This window comes from Trichinella spiralis, assembly GCF_000181795.1.
Source record: "Trichinella spiralis strain ISS 195 chromosome Unknown Scfld2, whole genome shotgun sequence".
NCBI classification, from domain to species: Eukaryota; Metazoa; Nematoda; class Enoplea; order Trichinellida; family Trichinellidae; genus Trichinella; species Trichinella spiralis.
Window position 1 is genome coordinate 7,260,770 of NW_003526941.1, and position 11,201 is coordinate 7,271,970.

Genomic DNA, 11,201 nt, shown 5'->3' on the forward strand with positions numbered 1-11,201 from the left:
ATGCTTTTCGTACGAGTATCCGACCGATATCGAAGTTTTCGTGACGGTGGTACAAGCAAGAACTCGAAAGCGGTCACTCGTCGACTGACCATTGCTGATCGTACGTTAGATACGTCGAGGGGTGGTTCTGTTGTCAGTGGAGCTTCGACGTCAGCATCCTTTGATCAACTGGCACGCAAGCCGGTGTCGGTTAGACGTCGGCAGACCATTTGCCCTCGACTCGACGCGTTGGATATTGCGAACCACGTAGGCTATATGCTTTTGCTTTCATATCAGACAAGTGGAAGAGTTTTTTTTTTGTTGCTTTTTTATTTTAAAATTCCACTCTCGTATTCTTTATTTTTAAATTTATGTTAAATATCTATTTTTAAATAAATTAACCGCAGTTTCAGACGTTCAGAAAAGCAATGCACAGTAAGTGATGGGTTCAGGGCTTGTCTCATGTACTGTTGATTGATTAGTGGTCTCTACTGGTCGTTAGGACCAGTGATTTTATAAGGGGAATGGGTATTATCATTGGTGTCACCCTCTGAGACGAAATTGGTTAAATTTTGCAAAATTGTTTATCGATTCTAGTGTTCATCTTATTTACTCTTGACTTTTTTGTGTGTCTGGTGAACTATTGTTATTTTTGTGTAAGTTGTGTATAATTTTTCAAAAGCATCTTTATAAAATTGCGACTGTTTAGTGTAATTTTATATAATTAATTTCATGTAAATTATGTGAATTACTGCTTGAAAATTGTTATAAAATAAGCAGATTTTAGTACATTTATGTTGAGGTGAATGTTATTTTGATTTGTAGGTAGTGTCAAGCACTCCTCCGCAGGTACCACCACCACCACTGCCGTCTGGATATTCAGAACCAACGTTGGACTGGCCTTCGACAGTTGATGATCAATACACGACCAATGGAAGCGGATCCGGTGGCGGAATAGCTTCGGTGGTTTCCGCTGCCGGCTTGGTGAACAATCAACAGCATACACAACAGCAGCAGCACTTTGACGAATTTGACGACGACTGGTCCGATGACTCGCAGAGCCAAGTGAGAAATGCTTGTCGGTTTTTTAATTAGCTTTTGATTTGGGGCAAACTACGGCACCATCTGGTGATAGACCACTTTTTTCAGCATTGTTTGTTTTTATATTCTCCAATTGTTCAGCACGATCATTCATCTTGCTATATACTGATCTTTTTTTTTATTTTCTGATATTCACAACTTGGCAAGTTTGAGTGAGGGGAATCGTTTTGTTTTGCGGGCGTTGTTGGTTTGTGTGGAACTTTCGACTTGTTTTAATTGACGATTATTCTCTGCCGATTGGTGTTTTCTCGACTGAATCGATTGCCTGAAAAAGAACCCGGCGTTGACGAGCTCAGCTGTGTGTTGTGTTGTTCCTGTTGTTATCTGCGGTCGTTTGTTGGGGGAAAGGGAGGGGGAAGGACGACTGTTGTCGATCTTTGACTTTTTCTTTTCTCCTCTTTGGCGCATGCGCCGGCTCAATGGATCATTTTCTTCCCCTGACTCTCGCAGAGGTTATTCTTCATCATCACTATCATCAGCATTATTCTCTTTCTCGCTACAATCTCATTTCATCTGAACTGTTGTTGTTTGTATTTTAATATACGGAGAGCTTATAATAGCTGGATATGCTTTTCGTGCCTGATCACGTTCGTCGACGTTCGTCCAGCGGTCACCTACGTCGCAGAGAATCTGTAAGTCTGCCAACATCTTCGGAATAGAGTTTGTGCTTTTTTTCCCTCCATTATTCTTTTTGCGATCATTAATAATCGGTGGGTTATCATTTATTGCTTGTTTTTCTTCGACTGAAACTGAATTCATTCGTGGAAAGCAAGCTTTTTGTGATCTTTTGATTTTTGTTCTTTTCTTCTGCTGTTTGATTTCAAATAATCAGCAAATATATGCAGGGGAATGGGAGCAAAATTGTACCAACATCGGAGGTCACTTCAGAACAGCTGACCACCACTGCATCACGACGAAGCGTTTGCAGTGTTGCATCGGCTGACGCTGTTGAAACGCAACAGGAAAGTTGTGCATCCGATTCAAGCATACGATCGAGGAAGAAGTCGACGAAAAAAAATCCAAAGGTTGGCTGGCCCGTGATAAATTAAGATATTCATAATGATAATAATAATAATAATATACTTGGATTGCATTGTGGTTCAGTGCAATGTAGTTGTTCTCAGTATTGGTGGTGTGTCGGCGGTTGCTTTGCTTTGTGTGTTGTTCGTTCGTTCGTGTTTGATGTGCTCTCACTTATTTGTTCCATGTTTGTGGTTTTTACTCGAATATACGAAAGTTTCGCTTTGTTTCAGCCGGATGCATTTGACGAGCATCACCGACAACCGTCTCGATCAGTGGAAAGCGGTCTCAATCGAGGCGACACGACAAGCAAGAAAAATATCACCAGGTTTTGTTCAATTTTGTCCTGTGTAACTTTGAAATTGTGGTTGATCGAGGTGTTCATTTTTGTATCAGGCTGAATAAGCTGGTTAAAAGTGGAACGGAAAATTTTGTTCTCAATCTATGCAAATTGAATCAGCCAATTTCTGAACGCTTTGAAATAACGGTAAGTGGAAGAAGTTTGGAGGAGCCCAAGCGCGCACATTGCTGCACCATAAAAAATTGTTTTGTTGGAATTTTAATTTTTTCAGTTGTCGAAAAATTCAATTCAATGGTTGGCTACAGGCCAAGCGTACACTTGTCAGGTGGCTTCGCCGCAGAAAGCGAGCAAGTTGAAAGGTCTGAAGAGTTTCATCACATACCAGCTGACCCCGTCGTTCAGCGGTGTGCAAGTGTGCCGCCGTTACAAGCATTTCGACTGGCTACACGAACAGTTGATGTCCAAATTTTCTGTACTGCTCATCCCGCCACTGCCTGAAAAACAAGTATCCGGCCGCTATGAAGAAGAGTTTGTCGAGCATCGCATGCATCTGCTGCAACTTTGGGTTTCCTACATATGCCATCATCCGGTTTTGTCACGCTGTGAAGTTTGGATGCATTTTTTAACTTGCACTGATGAAAAGGTATGCATAGATGTGGTTGTAATTTTCTTTTCTTTTCTTTTCTTTCCAATGCATTTGCGTTGATGCTGTGTGAGTTTTGAAAGTTTTCACTTAAAGCAGTACTTAGTAGTGGTAGAAAATTTGCGTTTAAATAAGAATAACAAACAGGAAGTAAATTGAATGCAACAAATAATACTGTATGCTTCCTAATGTGACACGTCACTGATGAATGCAGACAATCAGACGACAACTTTGGCTAATTTTAATCATGTGAAATCGAAAGTGGACGTTATTTATGGAGCATAATCAGCGAGAAGAAAAGAGTCAGTTTTGATCGATGGCAATTGGGTTGTCATGCCCATGCTAGTTGACACTGCGCAATGATCGTCTTCTCTGATCTAGCTGTCTTCATTTTGACATACTCAAATTTTAGTTTGGCATAATATTTGTCGAAATTGCTTTGCTCTAAGATAAAATCCTCTTAACAAATTCAATTCAAGTTGTGATTAGTTGATTTGTGTTCACAATGTTGTAAATGTGTTTTGTTCTTTAGTTTTTAATAACAAAATATTTCTTCAGAGCTCAATCAAATTAAGCTTGTAGTTGTTGATGATGAAATTGACATTAGTTGTAATCTTTGTAATATAGCAAAGTTGATTTCGTGTTAATGTGAACAGAAAAATTAATAATACAAATTTACTTTTTCACTTTTATTCCAAAATATTGCTTTTCAACACTTAAATCTCATCTTAAATTTTTCATTTTCATATATACATGCGTATTGTTGTATGTATATATATTGTTGAATTTACGAAGATTAGTTTTCAACTTGTTGATCCCATTGTCCAATTTTATCCATTTCTGTTGTGCAGAAATGGAAGCAAGGAAAAAGGAAGGCGGAAAAAGACGAATACAAGGATGGGAATTTCTTTTTCACTGTCTCTTGTCCAAGCCAGCATTTGGACTTTGCGCAGACCGAGAGTCGTGTGGAGAATTTGGCTCGCATGGCACGCAGCATGGAGAATGCGGTAAGAGCTTTCCATGCTATTGCACAAGAGCAGGCAAAACGTATGATGACCACTTCCAAGTGAGTTGCTTCATTTTTACTCTGTGTTTAGCTATTTTATTTGAATTTATAATATTTATGAGAAAAAACAAAGGATGGTAGTAGTAGTAGTAGTTTTTAAGTGGTGGTAAGTTTTTATTTTCAGACGTGAATGTGCAAAATACAGTGGTGCTTTCCATGCATTGGGACACGCATTCGAGCTTGACCAAGATGAACAGTCGCGTCCATTGGCCGAAGCGTTGACATTCACAGCCGACTGTTACGAAGCCATCGGTCAGCTTTACGAGTCGCAGCCGAAACGCCATCTGGAACCACTGATGGACGATTTTTTCATTTACAGAGGCATGCTTGCATTGGTTCCAGATGCGGTGCAGATTCACAAGGTAAAATTTGTAATTTATTGCAAATTTTTGAAAATAATGTGTTGCTCTGTTATTTTTTTTCATTTGGCTTAGTCTGCAAATTCTAAAGTGCGTGAGCATCAAAAACTAGCCGATGAAGGCAAAACATCCTTGGCCGATGCAGATTTAGTTCGTTCCAGAGCTGAAGTGATTGATTATACAATTTTGGCAGAGACTAGCCATTTTCGCAACGAATGTGTGATAGAATTTAAAAAAATGATGGCTCAATTTTTGCACAGTGAAATTGAGTTTTATCAAAGTGTGGTCGACAAACTGAAAGATGCGTATCAAAGATTTATTTGAAGATTAAGCTGTAAATTTTCTTTTTGTATGGAATTTGATGCAATTTTTGATGCACACCAGCTGGATTGGTTTTGCTCGATCAGTGTGTATTTGTTGTGGAATAACGATTGAAATAACGGACAGCGGATAGAATGGACAAGTTTTTAATTATCGATTGTGTCCAACACAAATTCCTTTGCAGAAGATACTGTTTATTTATTCTTCATTTTACACTGGAATGATGCAAATTTGAAAAATATTCATAACGTTCAAATAGTTCACTTGTCTCACGTCATTTGTTCACATTATTATGCATTGGATTCGATTGTCCATTTGTTCTATATAGCAAAGTTCAATTCGTCTGTAAGTTTTCAAAATTATTCGTAGCACATTTTTCTTTTCTTTTTTTTAAATTACTACTCATGATATACTGTTTCAACTACACTTTTCTTATAATTTTATAGCTGTAACAGTATTTTCTTAATTTGGCGTAATCTTCTCTTGTGCATTGTTTGTTGATTGTACTGAAAAGAAAGTCTTTAATTTGGATGTTGCATTTTGTCATTTAAAATTTTTTATTTGTGTATTATGTATATTTTATTCAGTTGCTTTACATTTCTGAATTCTAATTCAGTTAGTGATTGATTGTCCTATGAAACCTATCAAATTATTGAAATTAGTTTGGTGGAAAAACAAAAAATTTAATTTTTTTCTTTAAATAAATGATTAATTTCAAGCAAGTGAATAGCAAAAGTTGTCAAGAAGTAACAGCGATGGAATATTTTCATTTGCCAATGTACAATGCCAACAAAGTACAACAGATTATTTCTTCTCTTTTTCATCTGTCATTAATTATTGCTTTGACGGTAAGTAAGCAAAATGGTGCAGTTCAGCGGGTATTTTTTAAATAAACAAATAAATGCAACCATTTTTGCATAATGATAGTGGAAAATAAAAAGGTAAATTCATGTGACTGATTTTAGCACATGTGGTTAGCATTATTATATGCAACAGCATGCATTCATTGTACAAGAAATTGTTACCAACCATTTACTGCTAATTTTATAATAATGATCATAATAATAATAATAATTCCTACCCATTTTTTTTACTATTCTTGTGATGAATGTAATACATTTACTTTTCTGTTTGCAGCGGATATAGTGTTTGAATTATGAAAATTTTGAAAACTATTGCCATTTAAAAGATTTTATTGCCAAAAATAAGATTATCATTGTTTCTTATTGATATTTTTGTTGTTTTTTATTTAAATAAACTTCATTTATTCATTGTTTTGTAATAAAATGTTTTTGTAACAAATACTTGATTATCACAATTATACTGTAATTCTTGCGATTGACTTCATGTTCAATTAATCGTTTCTTTGCTGAGCGGTCATGAATGGTCAGTTGTTTTCTGTTTTGCACATATTTTTTAACTGCTTTATTTTCATCTGTATTTTCATTTGATAAGCATGCTCGGAGGGCGTGTTAAAACGTAGAGTTTAGTGTAAATAGAGTGTAAATTACATTGTTGTTAGTGTGGGTTAATTTATCTAGTTTGACATTCTTAGACATACAATGGAAATATAATTCGAACTGATTGTATGTCTGTTTTTCAGTTTGAATTTGTGTGACATTGTACAGTTTGCCATATTTCTGTACTTCTTTGTATTCGTGTATCATGCATATGAAAGAAGAGGCAGATAGACTTCGCCAGCAGATTATTATCAATGCGACGGAGTGTATGTTAGAAGTCGAAATTAGCCGTGAAATGTTAACAGCGTTGGTAAGTGGAGTTTCGGACAATTTTGCTTTTATTTTTCACTTTATTCATCTATTATTTCCAGTGTGCCCTGTTCGATGAAGAATCTTTTCGCAACGCTTCAGAAGAACGTTATTTGAGTGGTTTGTGCGCTTATGGACTTTGCAGAAATTTCATGTCGACGAACAGACGTTTTCCTAAATATTCGTTACGTAATAATCGTATTTTCGAAAACACTGAGCGAATTTGGTTTTGCTCAGACAATTGTTACACTTGCTATCAGTTGGTAATTGAACAACTCCCTGTTGAACCGTTTTGGCTACGAAAGGGCAACGATCATTCAGTTGTAGAACTGCCTGATCCTTCTTCTCTAAAGTAAGTCAGAGCTGTCGTCCACTGCGTTAACATCAAAGGCTACTTTGAAAAAAAAATTTTTTTCCATCCTAGTAGCATCGTGACATTACAGCTTTTATCGGCCTTTTTAGCGAGCTAAGCGTTCATTACTACATTATTTGAATTTGGGTGTAATTTCTGTAATTATTTAAGTGTATAAATTTAAATCAAGCCCCTTCAAAGAGCTTGAACAAATGTTTTATTTGATAACATGTACATTATAATTGTGATTTTCAAGTAATGTAGGAATGGAAGTATGATTTATGTGTTATTGTTATTTTATTCAAATGTAAATATGCTTAAAATTAGTATAATGAAAAAGAGAAGAGCTGTAAGTACATTTTTTTCATAATTTTTTAGAAATACAATTCCAGGTAAAGAAATCATTTTTGATGATTTGGATTTGATCAGACAGATGAGAGAAATTTCTTTGCATGATAAAAATGATGCGCCTGACAAGCCACCTTCGAAGCCAGTATCTGCTGAGCGTGATCAACGTGTAAAATGTGATGATGTAGAAAATGTCCATGCTTTGTCGAATGCTGATTGCACTGATAAATGCTTGATTGACAGTGAAAGCCTTTCTAAAGATAATAGTACAGAGAACACTTCACTTACGTTGGAGTCGAATGCTAACGTCTCAAGTGCTGCAGTTGCAGTTACTGATCGACTGGATTGTAGCATGGAAAAGGCTTCAAGTTCACCTCAACAAGTCGCAGTTTGTGATGTTGCGATTAAGACAAAACTTGACGATCATAAATTCATTTGTAAAGAAAAACGCTCACTGCCGACTGATATTATACCAACTGATTTGAAAGATTCTGAATCTACAAGCGCCAGTAAACAGATGATGTTGAAAGAGGATGCACTGAACAACATACGAAATAAGCATTTTACCAAGACTAAATGCGGATTTAAATTGAAAAAGTTGCCCTTATCTTTAATCGATCCTTTACCTCTGTCTACTCAAACTCCATTTTCTGCAAGTAATCTATCAGTAATGGAGAGAAAAGATCATTGTTGGAATTTAACAGCAGATTGCATTTTACAATGGTTCGAAGGTAACAACATACTTTTATTTATTTATTTATTTATTTATTTATTTATTTATACAGTAAAATTCAGTTAATTTACGAGCTCAATGGGGATTCATGATTTTTTTTGTTGTAACCAGTATTTCGTTGCATGGGGATTTACACTAAATTTGTATAAATTATTGCCGGGGGATCGAAAAATGTTCGTTATATCAAATGTTTCGTTATAACGAATTTTACTGTATTTATATTTAATTATTTATTTATTTTTGAGGTGTGGCATTGTTGAAAACTTTTCGATTAGAAGATTCTTCATCACCGGATGACGACGAATCGGAGAATGCTTGCCAATCTGAGCATGGGCCAGTCGAAATGCAAGATAGCGACTCTAAAAAGTTTGTTTATTTGCCTCTTATAGATACAGTTAATCAAGATGAACATCGAATGGTCATCGCAAGCTACTGGTTGCTCAAACCGTGAGAGAAGCAGCATAATTAATTATTCCACCAGACTGTTTGTGATTAAATTTACCGGTTGCTTGATTGCTTTCAGATTGCGAAAACTGCTGAACGCATTCAGCATAGATGAGCATAAATTATTTGAAAGGAAAATGAAGCTTCTCATTAGAAATATCAAGTAAGCTTTACAAGCTTAACAGTTGCTGTTTAGAGTTATCTGCTGTAATGTTATTTGCAAAGGGAAACTTTTACTTTTAGACTGAGCGCTGAAAATATATCTTTACAGCCGTTCGAATGGAAGTTCGCGTCTTTGGTTTTGTTTTTTGTGTACTAAAAAATTTTATATTTTTATTTGGACATTTTTATTTTCTAACGTATTCTATGCTATAGATTAAGGAGAACATGCGACGATCTTCCCGCTGTTCGCTTAAGCAAAGATGCAGAACTAAAAATAGTGAGCAAATTATTACAACAGTTGGATTGTAAAGCGGCATTATTTGAAGATCTGGTATTGAAGATTTGCAAATTATTGGTATATTAAATTTTATCAGTAAAAAAAATCAGTATTTCATAAGAGAATTACAATATATAGGAAAATGATGGTTGAAAGCTGCAAGAAAAATGGACTGCAGAAAATGTGTATTTTCATTTCTAACAGTATTTATTTGAGCAGAACACACATTCCTTTACTACTGCTGTATCTGTATACAGCTATCTGTGCCTGTGGTATTACATCACTGAAGAAATGAAAGTTGTGGAATTTATTGGAACGAATGATCGTCGCTATTCATTTTAGGTGATTAGGTGTATTTTAAACGTAGTTGATTACACGAAGAATAATGTATGTGTTTTAGACGTAGTCAATAAAATGAAATGATGTCACTTTTGCTGAAGCGTTCACTGAAACATTGCGATGACATAATAATTTGTGGTGAAATCAATTCATTATTTCCTGTTCAGTAACTTAAAATTTGCTTTTGCAAGTTGGAACTTCATACCAAATGAAAAAAAATGAAATTAAAAAGAAAAGTAATCTTGCAACACCAAACCGTGTGAATTTTTGATTTTTTGAAAAAAGTTGATCAGCAATTTTTTCAATGATACATACAGATTTTTTTCTGACAAGCAATATGCAAATGGTATATTTTGACGTTTTGACATTCAGTGTGCATGAGTTTTATGAAATTGTGAATTATTTCGTTTTCTGTTGTTTCATACTTCGAAAGTCAACCCGGTGTGATGCATACGCATTGGATGCAGTTTTATACATATATTGAAAGTTCAGGCTAGTGGTGAGCTATAATAACTGAAAAGCAAATAAACGTCGAGGCCATGCTTGAAAATTATGGTAAACAAGTTCGACGGCTTCACGTTCAGAAAACACAATATTCGCAACTTTAAATGTAGAATCACGGCATCAGCAAAATCATATCAGCGCAGCCATAAACGTTTTATTCTGCTGCAATCTTTTTACTTTTTTCCAATGAGTTCTATTTATGTAGGTCATTTTTGAATTTTCAAAGTCCAACCTAAGACGTGCGGAGGTTTGTTTTGGCTAAATTAATTTTTTTGTTATGGCATTTTTTGTCCGATAGTTTATATTTTGACTGAATTTGAAATGTCAAGGTCAGTTTTGAATTTTCAAATAACTGTCATTGATTGTTTAATTTGCCTATTGTTAATTTAATTGTTTAATTAATTTTAAAATTGTTTATGCGAATTGCTTCTTCTAATCATTACTTTTTTTCTCTTCTTACAACAAGTCAGCATTTAATATAAAACGAGTATACATTTCATTTCTTACACTGTTTTTAGTATTTAAATTATACTTAGTAATAAAGATGAAATGACAGTGTCCGTATTGGGAAGTGTTTAGATGTTTGGCAAAACTGCAGTTAAATTTTTTCCTCAAATAGAATGCATTAGTTAAGTAAATCAAGCGCAATAAAAAATATACAGTAGCCATATTTATCAGCAGAAACGAATGAAATAAAAATTTGCATGTTAAGTCGTTTGCTTTATTGACATAATTTTAGTTTGAGGCCGTCCGTGTATGAGAGCAGTGCGTTTTGATTGGAAAATTAACTGAAGACCAATATCAAATACCAAACACGAAATTTGCTTTTTATTCATTATTATTTTTTGGAATAATTTCTGAAAAATAATTTTCCAATCAACATCCAAAGACAATGAACATTAACGATAGAAAATGACGCATTTGGCAGTAAGTTGCAGTTTTCTCATTTTTGAGTTTTAATCATTTAACACAATGCAATTGAGAATCGATATTGAGCATAATTTCTCAATAAATTCTCTGTGAAGAATTTTCAACATGAGATGATAGGTGACTTAATAAACGACAAATTTCCGTACAATTAAGTGTGATTAAATACACCGTGTACACATTGTTTATCTATTATTAAAATACGGTCTTTCGAAAATCACCTTTGCAGTAGCTAACATGCACTTTTAGTTAACCCTAAGCAAGCTTTTGCCCGCAAATGGTTCACTTAAAATTAGCTTCATTTGAACCACTTGCTTTAATAGCTTACGAAAATTTTCAGACACGTACGTGTGTTTTGTCTAAGTGAATTTTGTTTTGTTATGGCGTTTTTTGTCAGATAGTTTATATTTTGACTGAATTTGAAATGTCAAGGTCATTTTCAAATTTTCAAATAGTCCTTTCCTTATTGAGAGAATTTAGCACTGCATTTCTTCTGCTCATATTATGGCTTAGGTTAGACTTTATCTTCAGCCAAAAGTTCTGACGCACCTAAAAA

The 11,201-nt window shown here is 34.8% G+C and overlaps 3 protein-coding genes across 3 annotated transcripts; all 3 read left to right on the plus strand.

Annotated features, from left to right (window-relative positions):
* Positions 1 to 1,074, plus strand: Tsp_12264 (conserved hypothetical protein). Its single transcript, XM_003380449.1, has 2 exons — positions 1 to 288; positions 805 to 1,074. Exons 1-2 carry the CDS (start codon positions 1 to 3, stop codon positions 1,072 to 1,074), a joined length of 558 nt encoding a protein of 185 aa, XP_003380497.1.
* Positions 1,075 to 1,646: 572 nt separating this feature from the next.
* On the plus strand, positions 1,647 to 4,793 carry Tsp_12263 (sorting nexin-33). Its single transcript, XM_003380450.1, has 8 exons — positions 1,647 to 1,712; positions 1,926 to 2,105; positions 2,334 to 2,428; positions 2,497 to 2,587; positions 2,673 to 3,044; positions 3,896 to 4,110; positions 4,235 to 4,472; positions 4,545 to 4,793. The coding sequence occupies exons 1-8, from the start codon at positions 1,647 to 1,649 to the stop codon at positions 4,791 to 4,793; spliced, it is 1,506 nt and encodes a 501-aa protein (XP_003380498.1).
* A 1,662-nt stretch (positions 4,794 to 6,455) lies between these two features.
* On the plus strand, positions 6,456 to 9,170 carry Tsp_12262 (conserved hypothetical protein). The gene is made up of 6 exons (XM_003380451.1): positions 6,456 to 6,560; positions 6,622 to 6,911; positions 7,290 to 7,990; positions 8,238 to 8,439; positions 8,516 to 8,599; positions 9,014 to 9,170. Exons 1-6 carry the CDS (start codon positions 6,456 to 6,458, stop codon positions 9,168 to 9,170), a joined length of 1,539 nt encoding a protein of 512 aa, XP_003380499.1.
* Positions 9,171 to 11,201: the final 2,031 nt, after the last annotated feature.

Coding starts and splice junctions, on each gene's coding strand:
- Tsp_12262 (XM_003380451.1), top strand. CDS start 6,456: ATGCATATGAAAGAAGAGGCAGATAGACTTCGCCAGCAGATTATTATC. Junction 6,912..7,289: donor CCTGATCCTTCTTCTCTAAA/GTAAGTCAGAGC, acceptor ATAATTTTTTAG/AAATACAATTCCAGGTAAAG. Junction 7,991..8,237: donor CATTTTACAATGGTTCGAAG/GTAACAACATAC, acceptor TTTATTTTTGAG/GTGTGGCATTGTTGAAAACT.
- Tsp_12264 (XM_003380449.1), top strand. CDS start 1: ATGCTTTTCGTACGAGTATCCGACCGATATCGAAGTTTTCGTGACGGT. Junction 289..804: donor CATATCAGACAAGTGGAAGA/GTTTTTTTTTTG, acceptor TTTGATTTGTAG/GTAGTGTCAAGCACTCCTCC.
- Tsp_12263 (XM_003380450.1), top strand. CDS start 1,647: ATGCTTTTCGTGCCTGATCACGTTCGTCGACGTTCGTCCAGCGGTCAC. Junction 2,429..2,496: donor AGCAAGAAAAATATCACCAG/GTTTTGTTCAAT, acceptor TTTTTGTATCAG/GCTGAATAAGCTGGTTAAAA. Junction 3,045..3,895: donor TAACTTGCACTGATGAAAAG/GTATGCATAGAT, acceptor TCTGTTGTGCAG/AAATGGAAGCAAGGAAAAAG.